The 19,291-nt window shown below is 46.1% G+C and overlaps 1 protein-coding gene across 3 annotated transcripts in view; it reads left to right on the top strand.

Annotated features, from left to right (window-relative positions):
* Positions 1-19,291, top strand: part of DRD3 (dopamine receptor D3) — a 42,718-nt gene that overhangs the window by 13,938 nt on the left and 9,489 nt on the right. For all 3 annotated transcript variants that reach the window (XM_025990092.2, XM_025990091.2, XM_072723702.1), the window contains 2 exons: positions 4,161-4,273; positions 12,289-12,431. In XM_025990092.2, coding sequence (XP_025845877.1) covers positions 4,161-4,273; positions 12,289-12,431 — 256 coding nt within the window. The remainder of the gene's footprint in view (positions 1-4,160; positions 4,274-12,288; positions 12,432-19,291) is intronic.

The raw sequence follows: 19,291 nt of genomic DNA, 5'->3' as shown, positions 1-19,291 counted from the left end.
TGGAAATCAATAGCCAACTTCAGTACCTGAAGACACTTTCTTGCTTACTCCCACCTTCTGTATTGCCAAAGGGAGTTAGTTATATTCATTAGCAAGTGAGAGTTAACACCACCTGGCTACTGAGAATTCTGTAGTGAGCTACTCATTAGAATTTAGGAGAAAGGTAAAATCATGTCTCTAAAGAGCCCTAAACCCATCAGATTTTGGTTTTGCTTTTTTTTTTTTCTGCTTTAATTTCAAAATTCCCTTTCCCTTTTATGTTCCCCCCACACTCTGCCCTTACCTCACCATCTGCACTGTTCTCATTGTATCACAGTTATTTTCTTAGTATCTCTCTCCTGGGCCCTCTGTTCACCCACACCCACTCACACGTGAGTCCCGAGCAGCGGCGTGGCAAGGTGCTACTCACTGAAAGGCAAAATAGAGCGATCGGTAATATGAAGAATCTGAAATTCCAGCTTCTTTACCAGCTGCATGTCCTTAGGCAAATCACTCAACCGTTCTCAGTCTCCATTTCCTTACCTATAACATTGGAAATAATATTTACCTCATCAGGTTGCTATGAGACCATGCGTGAGAGTTGCTTAAGCATGGTCTTGGCCCTTTGCAGCTCTATGGACTGCTTACTATTATTTACTTGATGTGCAGGACTCCAGTAATTTTTTTTAAGTTTTCCATTACACGTGCCACCAGTTAGAGACTCATCTTAAGGAGTAAGCTCCAGGGAAGGTTAAATGATGGCATCTTAGTGGGAGTTACTTTAGTCTGCTGATCAGATCATTTGGGGTTTTTTTGTTTTTGTTTTGTTTTGTTTTGTTTTGTTTTTTTGACACTTAGCTGAGATTAAGGAGAATGGGACTTCTCCTAGCAGAATTAGAGATGGGAGAAGAGGACAGTCAAAATAGGGTGGCACAGGAGAAGCCAGGGGACAGCTAGAAGGGCTTTGGCCCTGCAGGGCAAAAGAAGCAGGTACCAAAAACCTTGCCAAGTGTCTGCTTTCACTAGACCCCAAGGCCAGCAGCCACCTCTATCTTTTGCACTATTTTTGGAACTCTGTGATGGAGGCAGAGAGAAAGGAGTGTCAGTTCCTAGAAGGGAGGTGATGCAGTGTGTCACACAAAAATCCTTGATGAGCACATGGTTTTCTCTCTGCCCTTTGCGTCTGCCCATTCCCATCATTTTCCAACAACTGCCCCCTCCTGATTCGACGCTCAAGCATAGCAGGGCAGGTCACAGCCTACATTCCAATGCCCTGTCTGCCTCTGCTAGCTGTGCCACCCCCGGTGAAGTACTAGACCCTTTCCCAGTTTTTGTCCCTTTTTCTGCAGTGAAAACAGTAGCCACCTCTCACGCGATTATAAGCAGCAATAGAGGCCGTGTATGTAAAGTGTTTTGTAGAACATCAAGACTTTGTAAGCATTCAGTAAACGTTAGCTAGTAGTATTAATACAGATTATGTCAGAGACCATTCACTCTTCCAGAATATACTTGCCCGCTGGGTACTGCTCTAGGAGCCGAGGATGCAACAGCAAACAAGTCAAAGTCCCTGTTCCTACAGAATTAAGTAACAGCCATTTACTTTCCTAGCAAGTAAGTATATAATTTGTTCCCAAAAAGCTTTAAGAGCATATACAGTTAAAAACAAATTTAGTTTTCAGAATCTAAACTTACAAAACTATAGAAATTCCCCAAATGGGGATCCCTGGGTGGTTCAGTGGTTTAGCGCCTGGCTTCGGCCCTGAGTGTAATCCTGGAAACCCAGGATGGAGTCCCATGTTGGGTCCCTGCATGGAGCCTGCTTCTCCCTCTGTGTCTCTGCCTATCTCTGTCTCTCTCTCTCTCTCTCTCTCTCTCTCTCTCTCTCTGTGTGTGTGTGTGTGTGTGTGTGTCTCATGAATAAATAAATAAAATCTTTAAAAAAAGAAAAGAAATTCCCCAAATGGGTCATGTGGGTAAGTGACCCATGGAAAAGTAAGTTCTCAATAAACATTAGATTGTATTAATGATGTTAAGACTTCATGATGATCTCTGGTTATTTTATTTAAGAATACCTTGCTCCTCAGTCATCAATAAATTCTTCAAGGACAGGACCCGTAGTACATTTTTAAAACTTCTTAAAACACATAACAAATCCTCCTTCTATGAACTAGGTATCAGGGGCTTCACAACTACTTGCTTTATGAATGAATGAATTAACTAATTAATTAACTAACCATCAAATAAACCCACAGCAAGCACTGGAGCTTGCTGTTGTCGTAACTATCCTCTCTCACCTACATGTTCACTCTCAGCTTACAGACACAGACAGTATTCACAACTTTGCAAAACAAAGAGTGAGGTTTACCCAATTTAAGACATAAATTACGTAATAGACATATGTTAAAATGAGACCTAGTATACAAAATTCAACCTCTGCAAGAAGCTTTTACAGCATACAGCCACCCTATGTACTGAGAAAACCATCCTTTATTCTCCTGGATCCCTTAAATCGTAGTGCTATTATGACTATACAGTTCCCTTCTTACGAGTTTCTCATTCTCAGAATTCCTATAAATTCATATTAGGCCGTATTTATATAAAGCCAAACGGCTGAACTAAAAGAAAGTAAATCTGCAACCTAATGAACAAAAATAATGACTTCTTCACTAGTTTGAACTTTTCATTGTTGCTTTTCAGCAAAATATCTTTGGTCAGGGTTTCTCAAAATAGAGTCTGGAGATGACTAACTATAGGGCTAAAATCAGACACTGAAAAGAAATAAATCTAAGGGGAAAGACGTGATTAGGGGTGAGAGGCTTTCAGAACCTTTCTTTAGTGGGCTAAATCAGGAATGAACAGGAAAGTGTCCTGGCCATGTAATAAGAATCTTGGGTGACAAAAAGTCACCAGAGCAACAGCACCATCTTTACACACTCTCTCGTTTGCCCAATATCTGTTTTTCCCTTAAGAAGCTACTTTAGAGGCTACTGTACCTATTTTTCACTTCCGTTCCTCTTAAATAGCCATCGGTCCAGCCCAGCAGGGATATCAGGAGCACCAGCTACAGCTGGGGGCACGAAGCTTCACGGGGGTTTCTCTTTGAGAACCATGGTCACCACAGACAGGAAGCTGGCAAATGCACAAAGGCCTCAGGACCCAAGAATTAGAGTCTATGGACACTCTGAAAGTGACAATCTCCCTAATATATCGCTCTGGTTTAATTAGATGATGTTAAACATTTTAAAATAAGATAGAAATGTGCTAGAATCTTAATTCAATTACCTAAGTTCCTGACTCTGTAAGCATTACTGGGAGGAAGTTTCAGAGCTTGGAACATACGTGTAAATGAGTGAAGTTGGGACTGTCCTCACTGGTGCTATGAGTGGTAGAGAGGACCTGAGCGCCTTTCCAATGCCCTGGACCCCTTCCCCACCCCGACCCCCCAGCTCCTGGGAACTGAATCCAGGGTGTTCAAGGCAGGCACACTGGCACAGACTTATTTCACGGAGGTTCTTACAGATATGCTTCCAAGCTTTAGAAACAGAAGCCAGCTAGATTTTCATTTTAGAGGTAAGTTCCATGGCAAATGTGCCCTCCGCTTATTTCCTGAGTATATGGTGAGCTTTCCACTGTGGGGAGGGCTTCAGAAAGGCAGTGTGGGCACAGTGCACACATCTGGCTCTCACCCAAGCTCTTTCACTACCAGCTGGACATCTATGGGCATCACTTAACCACAATGAGCTTTAGTTGCCTCCTGAGTTTGAACTAGATCAGTAATTCTCAAGCCTTGGTGGATGGGTATGGGGACAGGGGGAACTGGAGGGAGTATTTAAAAAATGAAAATTCATTGGCTCCAGCTTCAGAGATTCTGACTCAATTGGCCTAGAGAAGGGTTCAGAAACTGTATCTTTAATGAGCACCCCACTGTGGACCACACTTTGAGAGACATTGGACTAATTTCAGCTCTAATGTTCTAACATTCTGTGAATTTGTCCTTCTTTGAACAACTATCTTGAGCAGCCGGGCACTCCCTCAGCGTCTGCCTGCCCTTGGCAACGAGAGTACTGACCACATGGAGGGTATGTGGAGGGTAGCCTCAGGAAGACAGCAGAGTTGACTGGGTTTTGTGGGGGAGGTGGTGGTGGGGGGGCTATACTAACAGCCTTGTCTCTGCCGCTCAGGTGACAGGTGGAGTCTGGAACTTCAGCCGTATCTGCTGTGATGTTTTCGTCACCCTGGATGTCATGATGTGTACAGCCAGCATCCTGAACCTCTGTGCCATCAGCATCGACAGGTAGGGCTGGGATTCCCCTTCCAGCAGGTGCAGGCTGCTAGGTGGTATGGGAAACCAGCCTGGGGAAACTGCTCCTGCTGTGTATGATGCCCAGGCTTTGCCTTGGAGGGCCCTGGGGTCTCTGCCAAGTAAGACTTAATCACTAGGACATTTTCTCCTCTCTCTTTTTCTTTTAAACTATGATTTGCAGTAGAGAAGAGACCCCTGTGGCAGGAGAAAAACAATCATCCTATAAGCTTTCCTGGCCTTTCCTGCTTCCCAGACCCCTAAAGAGGATTCTGGTTTTGCCTTTTTGCCATCCTTTAGGGCTTTTGTGATTCCTCATGGAGAGCAAATGGGGGATGGAGGAGGGGGAACAAGGCCAGAAGGTGAGCCAACAAGAGTTGGGAGGACAGTTTCTTGTTACTATTTTGTTGTTGTTGTTGTTGTTGTTGTTGTTGTTGTTGTTGTTTTTGTGGTAAAGTGGGGGAAGAAAGGAGGGGGAAGAGGGAGAGAAGAGAGAAAACCTTGGGAGGATTTGCAAGGAGGCAGAGAGCAGAGAAGTGGATGGGAGAAGGGCAATCGCAGGAACTATGGCTGTGATCTAGCTATTTATTCATTTCTTTCATAGAGTTTAAGGTAAACAAGTAAACAATGATGTTTGTTTTGAATTGCTTTTTGGTTGCTGGTGTGGATCTTTGTGATTGTGACTCAAACTGGCACATGTTCCACCTGAGTGGCGTGGCTTTCCATCCCGAGGAATGAAGAGTGTGCTGCCCTGGCCCTGGGGCACCTCTCTTCCTCGCTTCTCCTCTTGTTGTGTGTTTTTTTTTTCCCCTCTTTTCCCTTTTCCCAGCCTGGGCCTTGGACGTCCCCAGGGCTCCCCTGGACATATCCAGGCCCACAGAGAGCCCTGGGAAAGGAGTTTGCTCTCTGTAGCCCAGGGCCTCTGTTGCCACTCAAGGGCCTCCAACCTTCCCTTCTTTGGGTCCCCTCCCACTGTCCTCCCCATCCACTGTCCACCTCTTCTCTGTCCTCCACTCCTCCCAGAAGTACCATACACCCACTCCTTAGCCTGAACAGGGGAGCCCAAACAAGGTCTGCCAATCATTGAGAACTTACCACCCAGTGCTAAGGCTCTGACACACACTCCCTCATTCTATCTTCACAACAACTCAACTGCTACTATTGACTTCATTTCCAGTTTCTTAGGGGAAGGAAGGAATTTGCCTAAAGTCACACCCTCATAGGGAGCAGTGCCAGCACTGGAATTCATGTCTATCTGACTCCAAGTTCATAACCTCAGGCTTTGTGCTAAGCCTCCTCAAATCTCTAGCTACACCTCTAAGATCTCCCCTGAGCTTCAAGCCACCTTACCACCTGGATAGCTCACTGGCTCCTTAGAATGTTAAAAGCCAAACCCTCAAACCCTCAAAGCACCAAACCATCTTGACTTAATCATCCCTTATTGGCAGCATCATTGCCTCATAATCTCAGGTTTGGTTCCACTCCTCTCTCTTCCTCATCTAAGCAGACAAGGCTTGTAGACTCTATTTTTGCCATTTCTTCCACAAATTTGCCCCTATTTTCCTTTCTTACTGTGCCTGCTTATTTTAGGTTCCTATGACCTCTCACCGGACTTTTACCACAGCCTCCTAACTGGTCCTACATGCCACTCTCAGAATTATTCCCCCAGCAATAAAGTCCAAATGTCCATTGCGCTCCCTCAATGGAGCACTGTCTTCTTCGCCATCTCCTTGGCCTGTGGAATAAATGTTAGAATTACCTTCCCAGCCTAGGATTTTAAGTTTTCTGCACTATGGCTTCAATCTATCTTTCGATCTCATCTCTTTCTGGGTTGCTCCATGGCCTCTCTTCCTTCAAAGTCTACCACACCCTGGCCCACGAAGCCCTGGCAAATTTCTACCATTTGATTCCATTGCCCCTGAACTCTCATAGTGCTTTCTCTGTAACTGTCATAAAACATCTCTAGCCTCCCTTTAGCTAGAGGTCCTAAGGCAGGTCTTCCTCATTTCCCCGCCTTTGACATTTACACACCCCCACCCCCAGGGTTTTGTCCTCTCCATCAACAGCCTAAACTCCCTTTCATGTGCTAAGTTGGGAATCTTGAATAACAACCAAAGAATGGACCTGAAAACCCCACCCTCTAATGATACTACTGCAGACCATCCATCCAGCGAACTGGATAGTCTTTTGACTTTTATCACTTGATTGGCTCTCCAACTGAGAAAGAAAATCAAAGAACATGGCCAGAAGGCTGGGACTCACACCATTAAAGAATGTGTTTAAAAATAAAGGGAGATAGTTGCATAGTTCTATAAATACACCCCAAAACACTGAATTGTACGCTTTAAATGAATGAATTGTGTGATATGTGAATTATATCTTGATAAAGCTGTTTTAAAATGAGGGGATCGTTAGGGATTTTATAATATTTTTAGCTCTCTGAGAATAGAACTCTGCTTATAACATGTAAGCCTTTTGTGTGATTTCCGGACATTTAGTACCTAAATATATAAGTGACATAAGTAGCAGCCTGCATCTGGTTTGCTGTATCATCACCTCTACCACCCAAAGACTCTTACAGTAGTCCTAGCTCTTCATCACCCATGTGCCTCCCTGCTGTGCCAAGTACAGACGTTGAACAAAGAATATTAAACTGAATTGAGTGGTCCTTGCCTGAGGTAGCCAGGGTTTAGAGCACAGATATGCCCCTTCAGGAAGAACATGAGCGACTGGGTGAGGATGAGCCTTGGAGCAGGGAGCTAAGAGGCAGCCCCCCTCCTGGCTTCCCAGTTCCCAGCCTTCCTCTGTACTCTCTTAAGATTGTGCCTCCACACTCCACCCACACACAGTTGCACACGTGGGGCCTGCAGGTGAGGTGGTACGGGCTGTGTCCCGCACAAGCGTTTGGGAACTGAGTTCAGCCAGTGTTTCTTTGCAAACCTTGAGTCGGCCAGGAGAGGGTGCCTTTTTCCAACCTGCACGAGAGCACCATTTCACTGGCAGCAGCTGCCCTTGACATACACTTCCACTTTTCACCACAACCAACAAGAATAAACCTTGAATTGGCTTCCATCCCATGGAGGAAAAGCCCCAGAATGCATTGCCCTCACCACCTGAAATCTGAAGAACAAGCCATGCCTTGGCCCCAATGGAGAAGGAAGCTTTCTTCTTGTATGTTGACATGAACCCATCCTCATCAAACCTAAAGATGAAGCCTCTTCTCTGTTCTAGGAGTGAGACTCAGGCCTTGGAAAAGCTGTCTCCATCATCCTTCACAGCAGCGTGCAGTACACAGCATTAAATTCTGTTCATGGGATGCCAAATAGCTGGTCAATTCATTAAAAATGCAGTCATTCATGCAGACCTTTGGTCTGCACACAATGCTACTCACCAGTCTGACAAACTTGACCAAATGGATTCAGCACTTTTTGGCCATGAAGCCCTGGTATGTAATAACAGGGTAGTAAGAGCTAGGAAAGGAAACGAAATGATAAAAAGAGGTTTTGAAAGCAAGTAATACTATTGTCATTAGATTCTTAGGCATAGCCCTGGATGCTTGGATTAATGCTGCCTTTTCTTTTTTAAAAAGCACAAGCCCCTACTACCCCCCCCCCTTGGCGCCTTGCCTCCCCAGGGGGCCAGCCCCCTCCCACAGCATCCTGGGTCAGAACTAGCTCAGGGAGAGGGCTGAGAAAGTGTCAGAGGAGGAGGACGCGTTCTGATCGGTGAGAATTAGAGTCCTCCGCTAGGGGCCCAGGAATAATGCAACCAAATTCATTCACCAGGGAGTTCTTTAAGTGGCTCTCAAATGGCACCCATCACACAGGCAAGCCTCCGCGTCTTTGCAGCAAGCACAATAGGTACCAGATGAGTCACAGGCACCTTGGATTTTTCGTTTGCATCTAAATAAGCACTTTATATTTGCAAAGGGCTTTCCAGTCATTTGCAAAAAGCTTTCTCCTTCAACAATTCCACGAGGGGAGTCCACAGAACTAAAGATTTATTGAGCCCCCTGTCTGACCAAATAAAAGGTGGTGAAAAGCAGCCCGCACAGAGCTCCGGGGCTCATTAAACCCAGGCAGGGAGTTAGACTCCGGCCCTCCCACCCAGGCCAGCCTCCTTCCTCCCCCACTGCCCGCTTCCTGATGGGGCACCCCCATCGGTACCCCCACACACACACACACCTCCTGCCCTAGGACAGGGCTTCAGGTGGAGGTCACATTTTGCCAGGATCCCAAGACTTTCGGTAGAGTGACAAGCCTACGACCCCCAGTCGCAGACCTGGGAGTCAGAGACGTCACTTGGCTCCCAGGGGCTCCCGCAGTGTCTTGGCCGAGTCTGGGGCTAGAACCCGGGCCTCCCGACTCCACTACAGTGAGCGCCCGTCACTGGCCGCAGTAGGGCTGGGGCACCAACGGCGCGCCCCTGGCCATGCCAGCACCCACCACTGTACGTGCTATTTCCTTGGAGTAGAAGAAGCATATTGCCCACGTCTTCGTGCCCTGGCTCCTCCTGCTCATCTCAACTTGCATGAGTCTAAACGCAGCTACCATTTCTGGAGCACGTACACGGGCCAAGCAAAGAGCTTTTCACTATTGCTAACCCTCACGATACCCGGGCAAGATAGGGGTGTTATCCTCACTTCACAAGTGAGGAGTGTGAGGCTAGGCTGTGTAGCCTGCCCAGCTCACACCACTGGTAGGCGCGGGAGTCACAATTCAGTCACCCAGTCACCGTCTTTCTTGAACAGCCCAGAGCTGCGGGCCACAGGGGCGCCTACCACCCTCTGGGCCCCCAGCTCTGGAGCACCCCCGCTGCCTGGCTACGCCCTCTGGAGCCCCCCCCTGCCTGGCTACCCCTCTGGGCCCCCCAGCTCTGGACACTCTCCCCCACCGCCCCCCGCCTGGCAACCCCTTTGGGCCCCCCAGCTCTGGAGCCCCCCTCACCTGGCAACAAAACCCGCCTCTACCTCCTAATAGCAATGTGACCTGCAGCAAGGCCGTCAACCTCTCTGGGCCTCAGCTCCCCTAACTGCTCCGTGGAGATCATAGCAACAAGAGTTATCACAAGGATTAAATAAGTTAATATATGTGAAGCACTTCCAACAGTTGCCTGGCATAGAGAAAGCTGACATACTTGTTTGTTTGATCAATACCTTCCACGTTCCTTTTAAGGTTCCCAGGAGCAAGGGGATAGATACCCATAAATGCATCGATAAGAAGAATCACAGATCCCTCGGGGCGGCACCGCAAGATGACAACAACAATAACAATACTGGTTTTTTGGATGCTGAATAGGTACCAGGCATGGTGCTAAAGGACTTCGCAGAATAACCTTTTTTCTTTCTTTCTTTTCTTTCTTTCTTTTCTTTTCTTTTCTTTTCTTTTCTTTTCTTTTCTTTTCTTTTCTTTTCTTTCTTTCTTTTCTTTTCTTTCTTTCTTTCTTTTTCTTTCTTTCTTTCTTTCTTTCTTTCTTTCTTTCTTTCTTTCTTTCTTCTTTCTCTCTTTCTTTTTTTTTTTTTTTAATGCATGAGAGACAGAGAGAGACAGAGGCAGAGGGAGAAGCAGGCTCCATGCAGGACTGGATCCCAGGTCCCCAGGGTCACGCCCTGGGCCAAGGCAGCAGCTCAACCGCTGAGCCCCCGGGCCCCCCCGGCAGAGCTCAGCTTAGGCAACGTTCCTAACAGCCGTCTCCAGCTGCATCGTTTCCCCTAAGGTGCAGATAAGGACACTGAGTCTCAGGGCAGCCTTAGTCCCCCCCCTTCCTCCCGCCCAGGCCACACCGCTAAGCGCAAGAACGGGGATTCCCAGCTCCCGGGCTCAAGCACCTTGCGCCCCGCTGGGGTCCTGGCCACGCCAGGGAGCGTGCAGCGAGCCAGGGGCGCCCGGGAGAGGGAGCGAGGGGGCGAGGGGGCGAGGGGGGCCCGTCCGGGGGGGCCGAGGCGGAGCAGCCGGCTCCCCTCCCCCTCCCCCTCCCCGCCCCCCCACCCGGCCCGGGAAGCCCGCAGGTGCGCCGCGCCGGCAGCTCTCGCTGCGTTAGGGTGCCCTCCGATGGCCGGCTGCGGAACTGCACCCCGCTGCGACCCCGCGGGCGGGCTCCGGGCCGCGCACCCTGCGCGCAGGCCAATCCCGGGGCGCGGTGCTCCCCGTTGATTCCAAAGGTTCCGTCGTGTCCCCCCCGCCCCCCAAAAAAATACAGGGAAAAAAATGAAACGTGATGATGCTAAATGTATTTCAGCTCTCACCTCTTCACCCGAGTTAAGGATTTCCCGCCCTGACTCACGTGCGTCTGCAAGGTGCTCTCCCCTGGTCCACAGGCACAGTTCTGGGCTCCCCTCCCCGAGGGCTTGATCAAGGTAGCGTGGCCTGGGAATCTGCATTTTCACAGGCCCCTCCTCCCCTCGCCTCCGCCCCAGGTAATTAATAGACTAGAATTGGGGGAAGTTTTGGGAATCCAAAGGGTCTCACAGAGAATGCCCCCGCTCATGCCACCTGTCCTGAGGGAGCCCTCGTCCCCATGAGGCCTCAGAGGCCCTGCAGCGCCCTTGAGAGGGAGCGGGGTGTGCAGGAGAGCCGCAGACCTCAGGTGGGAGACCGGGCTCTTCCACCCCCCTGTGGGACCTTGGGGTTCATCAGGTATCCTCTCTAGGTCTCCAATTCCTCCTCTCTACAGTGGAGCCCGTGGTCCTTAAATCCACTGAATTAACGGACTTCTAAGGAGTTGCTGAACATGAATTAAAGTGCACCTGGGACGATGCGCTCAGCGGTGTGCTGGGAGCCAGCTCATGAGGACTCGCAAGAGCTGGAAGGCAAAATTTTAGGAATTTTTTGAGCCAGGGATTAAATCTTTGGTGTAGCTTTAAATAGGCAATGGTGAGAGTATTTATACCATGAAAATTGACAAATGGTACAGATGAGAGCTGTTTTCGCCTGGAGAACCAGTTGTTAGCTATTTAGCAGCACACCACTGATGGTCAGGCTCCTTTTGGGTTTTTGGTTTTTGTTTTTGTTTTTTTTAAGATTTTTACTTGTTTATGTGACAAGGAGAGAGAAAGCACAAACAGGGGGAGCAGCAGACAGAGGGAGGAGAAGCAGGCTCCCTGCTGAGCAGAGAGCCCGACATGGGGCTGGATCCCAGGACCCTGGGATCATGACCTGAGCTGAAGGCAGATGCTTAACTGACTGAGCCACCCAGGCACCTCGGTCGGGCTATTTTTCATCAAAGGGTGTTAGGTGAATAGAAGGTAAGGCGACAACTGCAGGTGTGGACAGAAGGAAGTTGGTCACGCCTTTCCGACCCCAGCTCCCATCAGCTATTTGGTCACCAGAGTGGTTTGGGCTCAAGGCTAAACCTCTCTTCCAAGGCACCTGTGGGATCACTCCTGGGGGCCAGACATATTTGACTCGTAGTCCAGCCCACTGCCCCAGCAGTGTCTGAAGTCCTAAGGAGAGTGACAGGCCTAGAGGAACACCAGGTACTATTTGCCAGCTCCTTGATCAAAGGGAGGATTTACAACACGTGCATCAGAAGAGGGGAACTGAGTTCTCACGGGCCTCCTTTGGGGTGGATGCTTGGATTTTTTTTTTTTAAGATCTTTTATCTATTTATTCATGAGAGACAGAGAGAGAGGCAGAGACACAGGCAGAGGGAGAAGCAGGCTCCATGCACCAGGAGCCAGACGTGGGATTCGATCCTGGGTCTCCAGGATCGCGCCCTGGGCCAAAGGCAGGCGCCAAACCGCTGCGCCACCCAGGGATCCCCTGCCCTGTCTGTTCTTTACTAACTTTATTCTTCTCCTTTTCCCTGCTCAGGGAGTTCTTCATCCCTCTCATCTCAACCTTTCTACATTTTCACTCAAATACCCTTTCTCTTTCTCCAACCAAACTCTTGTTCTCCTGCCACACGTATCACCTAGATTAGTTCTCTAGGAACCTCTATATGAACTTGTCTTTTGAACAATTCCCCCCACCCTTCTCCTCATGTCTGTCCCTCTGTGCTTCCTTTCACAGGTACACCGCGGTGGTCATGCCAGTCCACTACCAACACGGCACAGGACAGAGCTCCTGCCGGCGCGTGGCCCTCATGATTACGGCCGTCTGGGTACTGGCCTTTGCTGTGTCTTGCCCTCTCCTCTTTGGCTTCAACACCACAGGTAACAATGATGGCCCCTCTTACAACACCTCTGTGGTTGGTTCAGAGCACACCTGAGAGGCTGTGGGTGGTGCTTAGCCTGGAAATTTCTGACCTTGATCAGCATACATCATAGTGAAATAGGGCTGCCATGGACAGCAAAGCTTTGGGTTTTGATTGAAGTACAAAGCAAAAACTTCATCAATTACGGGCCCATAAAGTCTGGCCTCTCCTTATTTTGAAAGAAATGTCACAGTATTCATTTGAAGCAATGTGCCAGTCAAAAAATTAAACTATATTAATAATTCACGTGAGATTTGCTGATGAAAAGAGGACAGTTCACGATGGACTTACAATGCAAAATAACATTATACAAGCCCTCAGACAGGATATATATTTCTAATTTTTTACTAAATAAAAATCATTTCTGCATCCGGGAACTAGTATAGATCCCTAAATTATTGGAGATTATATTTCTTTTATCTTGATACACAAAAAATTCTGGCTGAGATGGTTGGCACATGGTACATCTTCTATTGGATGGATGGATGGATGGATGGATGGATGGATGGATGGATGAGCAATGGGAATATCTGAGATGTTTGGTTTTTAGGCATAAGAGATCGATCCAAATTTACACCTCATATGGATCAGTGCCTTCTTCGGCTGTTCCATATACGTCTTTCAGCCTCAGGAATTTCATGTGTTGAGTGAAAACTATTAGCACATATAATAAAATTACAGGTATTGACAATAAACACTGAGTATTTGCCGAGAACTAAATGAGTCATGTTCTAGTGTTCATCTGGATTTGTTTAAGTCCTACTATCTTCCAAGTTCATTAGTTTCTAGTATATATAAGTCACACAGCTGTGCATTTATATGCATACAGGTATTATATATAACACCTTGCATATAAATATGGGCAAATCCTAATTTATAGAGAGTCATCAAAGACTCATCTGCTGGCCAATGATTTCAAAGTCAAAACACATTTATGAAGCCAGATAGCAACTCTGGAGTAAGAAAAAACCTCCATTCAAACTTCAGTTCTACTACTTACCAGCTGTGCTCCTCGAACGAGTTAAACTTTTCTAGGTTTTCTTATTGATAAATTTGGGATAACAATACCCTAAAGCATAAACTTGAGCAAATTTAAATATATAAACTGAGTCTCTATATTTAGTTAGAATGTTTCCAACATTTATTTTTATATATGGCCCCCCTGCCAAGCAGCCCAACAACTTCATTTCTAAAAACACCATGTTGTGTTTGAGCTCTTCATAATACATGACATATTAATGTATGTATCATACATCTTTACTCACTACTCTTCAGGGCTGTAATAAAACCGTCTATATCTTTGCATGTGATTCAGGAGATTTTTCAAAGCAAGTTTCAGCTCTATATGGTGTTCACTTTAATCACTGACTTTAGAATCTGACACTACATGTGATATAATTCCACGGTACTTGCTTCATAGAGCTTTTTTTTTTATGATTAAGTGAGGATTAAATTGGAATAACATGTAGACCTGCCAAACACACACCACACGCTCAAGGTCAGGCTTCTTGTCTGCTACGTTGAAGGTTAAGTAGCTGAGTTATCCAACAAGTATTTGCCTAGTTAACTCAGGGTGTTCCTAAAACATGATGTTACTATCACGTTTGCATTACTCTTTACCATTAGTTACTTTGTCATTTTCACTGACCACACTTTCTACACACAAACATGGTTGTGGACACACACATACTCCCCAAAGCAACATTTCCTAACTCTAACATTTCCAACTCTAAGAGGCTACCTGGTGTTGAAATGTTCTTTGTGATGAGTGTTAAATATGCTTTTGGGGTTAGTCTGATAACTAAGCCACCTTCTATATCTTAGTTTCTATACAAAAAATATTATTCTTTTTTAAAAATATTTTATTCATTTATTCATAAGAGACACAGAGAGAGAGAGAGAGGCAGAGACACAGGCAGAGTAAGAAGCAGGCTCCATGCAGGGAGCCCAATGCAGGATTTGATCCCGGGTCTCCAGGATCACAACCTGAGCCAAAGGCAGGCGCTAAACCACTGAGCCACCCAAGGATCCCCCCAAATATATTATTCTAAGTTAGAATCTGTAGTATGGGAACTCACTACCACTGGTAGACCACTGCACTGCTTACCCCTAGCCGGCAGCAAATCCCCACCAATATTCACTCAGCTGAGTGGCTCCTCTTATTCATCCTGGGAGGTCGGCGGGGGCTGTTTTACTCAGTTCCACAGACACAGACACACACACAAACCTCGTAACAGTTAAAAACAGTCTCAAAATCTGACATTAGACAGAGTTCCCAGATAATGTCAACATCTAAAGTGAAGATGAATGATGAGCTAATTGCAGTGTTGTTGCCACCAGTGAGATCATTATTATTCCAGAAACAAAACTCAGAAAAATCTCTCCAAAACGATTTTCAAATATAGAATTGAGAAGACAAAAAAATGCCTGTGGCTTAGCATGTACACTCTCACTTCCCTCTCATCTCTTTACATCTCTCTCTTACTTTAAAGAAGTACATGATTATTCTATTGCAACTTTTTAAAGTTTGTATTTATTTATTTATTTATTTATTTATTTATTTATTTATTTATTTATTTTAGTAATTTCTACACCCAACATTGGGCTTCAATTCACAACTCCAAGATCAAGAATCACATGTTCTCCTGACCAAGGCACCCAGGCGCTCCTCTCTCTCTCTCTCTCTCTCTCTCTCTCTTACTTTTAAGTTAATTAATAAGACTATAGGAAGCCCTCCATCTATTCATATATCACATCCAAGTGTCAGGTCCATAGTAAAGGCCCAATGGATATTAGCTATTGTTATCGTTGTTATTACTGTATATTAGAAAAGATTTCTGTGTATCAAAATTTAACTATGCACCTGCTCCAAAGAAAATTTGAGCGGCAATAGCTCTGCTGGTGGTTCTAGAGACCAGTCACCTCGTCCCAGAACACAGTTCAGGAAACTACTGAGCAGAACCCAAACCCAGCCGTCATTCTCTGCTTCGGTCTGACCTTCCCAGTACAGCTTCATTATCTTGATGGATGTGGGTTCCTCTAGCACCTCTTCCATCTATAAGGAAGTTCCCAAGTTCGTTCAAAAGCCCAATATAAATGACTTCTCTCAGCCATTTGTTTCTAGTCACCCTGTGAAAAGAAAAGCAGAAAAGGGCAGGATACTGCCAATGACACCTGATATCAGAACTGGCTGGATTTTCACTAAGCAGTGCCACACAAAAGAACTTTCTGGCAGAGCTCTTTTTAATGAAATGAGCTGCCATGTTTGATTGTGAACTGTCAGACAACACAAGGCAGAAAAAAGTTGAACTTCAGTTTCTTCCTCTTGGCATTGTTCTTATTGTCCAAGAAAAGGGCAACATGCATTTCTGGATGTGCATGTAAGGCAGGATCTTGGGTCACAGAGAGTTCCAAGGCTGGGGGGTGCCTGGCTTTTTCTCACCCAAAGTAGGTGCCCCATAAACTTCTGTTGAATGAGTGAGTGGATGAGTTCTTCTTTATCATCCTTTTTTCCTTAAATGTTGAGATTTCTTGGGGGTAAACATCCTCGATCTCAGAGAATGAGAGTAACCCTCTGGTGTTCCTCATTATCCTCCAGCCAGTGACTGCTTATGTGTTTATGTAAAATGCTCATTTGTCTGCTTTGCTCAGGTATTCACCATTCTTGTATTCATCCAATAACTACTGTACTAATAGCACAGTACTATTTTGGTTAAATAATCAAGACAAGGCATTTCATCTCCTGGGGGGCCTCACAGTCCCTCATCTGGGACTCAGCAGAGAGAAGATTCTGGAATGCTGTCCTGACGACAGGATACATACCTAGGCCAGGCCCATTGGGGAACTGAGGCAGGGCCTCACTCACTGGCCATCAGCCTCCAATGTCACTTTCAAGGCCTGGAGAAATTGTGAGAGAGGCCACAGAGCTCAGTCTAAGGATGGGCAGCAGTTTACTCAGATCAGAGAGGAAGGAGGGGATGACAGTGCAGGCTCAGTGATTGTACACTGAGGGCCTTCAGTGGCCAATGATTCTGAATTAGCTCTGTGTTCTCTCTTTGCTCTTTCTCATATGTAAGCTTTCACTATTTTAATGGAAAAAATAAATACTCACTCATATAAAACATAAGGTGTAAGAGGATACAGATACACACATATATGTAGGTCTCCCTTCTACCCTAGATCGTTAGCTGCCCTGTGACCCTCCCTGGAAGCAAACACTAATAATCTTAAAGATAATGCTTAAGATAAGTATGTACACACACAGAGGTGTACGTGCATGTGTGGGCGTATCCACTTTTTACACAAATAGAAACATACTATACCCACTTTGGCTCCTGGCTTTTTAAAAATAGGAATTAATACCCATAGGTATTAAGGAGGGTATGTGCCGTGATGAGCACTGGGTGTCATATGTAAGTGATGAATCACTAAATTCTACACCTGAAACTCATATTACACTATATGTACACCTGAAACTCCTATTACACTGTACGTTAACTAACTGGAACTTAAATAAAAACTTGGGGATAAAAAAGTAGGGGTTAATATGTAAAATCTAGAGGTCAGCTTTCCAGAACCCAGGGGAGGGTAGAGAAGGGTGGAAGGTATATCTGGAGGGATGAATGGGGAGTACCCTGCACACCAGCAATGGCAGCCAGACAAATAGTGGGAAATACTACTCTCACCAGTAAAACATGCTGAGGCATCTCCTCAGGGGAGGCATTTAAATCATGGTCAAAAAAAAGAATGAATAAATAAATAAATAAATAAATAAATAAATAAATAAATCAATCAATCAATCATGGTCAGATGCTGACAACAGAGGAGCTGATTTCAGAAAGAAGACTGATCATTGCCTACATGACTCCCTATAGATTCAGAAAGACCAGCAGCTGCCACCCTCTCCTACCTCCAACCCTGTCTCCCCCAGAATGCCAGAAGATGCCGATTTGGGGACCACTGCTCAAAGTTTTCTAAGCCATTTTCTAAAGGATGCTGACACAGACTTGGTGAGATGACATTAATTTTACCCTCCTCCCAAGAGAATAAAAAACTTTGGGAGCAGCTCATAAAGACCCCTGGTGCCAGTGCTATCATTAAAATGCCTCACTGAGCACTGAGTACACATTTTTTTTTTAATTATTAGCTGGTTCTCCCTTCTCTCCCCCACGGACATTGTGCTTTATAAGTCTCTCTACAAGTTTCCATTCCAAATGACACCTTGCCTTTTAAATTTGAACAGCTCAGGGAGGTGTATAATAATAATAGTAGAGAATAAATAATAATAATAATAGCTACCATTTATTCTCATTTGGTCTCACAACCACTACATGAGACCTTATTTTTATCCTTCTTTTCAGATAATGAAGTTGCAGCCTGTCACAGTTAAGAAATGTGCCCAAGTTCACATAGTAAGCTAAGAGGCGGATCTGGGTCTCACCCCCCAAGCCTGGCCTCTGCCTACCTCAGAAGACCAAAAGGCAGAATGAGGGGCCCATATGTCTGGCTGCTGCCCTCTCCCCACTAGCTCACACCTATGGCTCTATCTTCTGAGGCCAGATCTGGGGTTGCTGAGAATCCCCAACCCTTTATGAAGGTTGGTTGGGTGTGCCAACAGCTGTTGCTGACAGTGCTGGGCAAAATGTAAATTTGCCATTCCCAGTGGTAGAGGGAGGTCAGTCAATGTGGTAGAGGGAGGCGAGTCAAAGTGGTAGAGGGAGACGAGTCAAAATCACAGAAAGAACATCGGTTGTAAGTCAGAACGACTGGAGAAACATATCCAGGCTCTGCCCCTTTCAGGCTATGGGATGCTGGGCCACTTCCTGAACTTCCCTGAGCCTTAGTCTGCTCACTTGAGAATAGAGTCAGTAATGGCTCTTGTGTCACATAATGTTGCCGTGATGATTAGGTAAGATGATGTGTATAAAGCCCTTGGCACACCATTTGGAAGATAATAGTTTTCTTCCCTTTCCTCTTCCAGGTGGGGCAAGTTACAGGCCCTATCTTGGGCATTGGAAGAATTTCAACATCTGCTAGCAAAAAAGGCAAAACTACAGAGACTCTCTAAAGTGTAGTAAAAGGTGTATTTCAGGACACAAGCAGGGACAAAGGTGTTCCTCATCTCACACTGTCCACAGTAACACTATCCTTAACAGCCTGCTTCCCATGCTGCCCCTGACCAGTCCTAGAATTCCCTACAAAAGAGAATAAAAAAGAGAATTGCCTGTATTCACCCACCACCTGCCCTCTACCTCAGATTCAAATTAGAGACCTGGCATCCTTAACAAAGATGTCTTTTTTTTTTTTTTAAATCTTTATTTATTTATGATAGTCACAGAGAGAGAGAGAGAGGCAGAGACATAGGCAGAGGGAGAAGCAGGCTCCATGCACCGGGAGCCCAATGTGGGACTCGATCCCGGGTCTCCAGGATCGCGCCCTGGGCCAAAGGCAGGCGCCAAACCGCTGCGCCACCCAGGGATCCCTTAACAAAGATGTCTTAAGAAGCCTTCCTCTCTTTGCTTTCAACCTTTTTTTTTTTTTTTAAGATTTTATTTATCCATGAGAGACATACAGAGAGAAAGAGAGAGAGAGAGGCAGAGACACGGGCAGAGGGAGAAGCAGGCTCCATGCAGGGAGCCTGACGTGGGACTCGATCCTGGGTCTCCAGGATCATGCCCTGGGCTGAAGGCGGTGCTAAACCACTGAGCCACCCGGGCTGCCCTCTTCAACAACCTTTTAATGCCTCCATACCAGCACTTTTCTGGGGGCTGCCTCGTTCCCAGGAGCCTCTGGCCTGTTGCTCTATGACACCTCCTACCC

Source organism: Vulpes vulpes, chromosome 1 (genome assembly GCF_048418805.1).
Source record: "Vulpes vulpes isolate BD-2025 chromosome 1, VulVul3, whole genome shotgun sequence".
Classification (NCBI taxonomy): domain Eukaryota; kingdom Metazoa; phylum Chordata; class Mammalia; order Carnivora; family Canidae; genus Vulpes; species Vulpes vulpes.
This window is presented reverse-complemented; position numbering and strand designations above follow the sequence as displayed.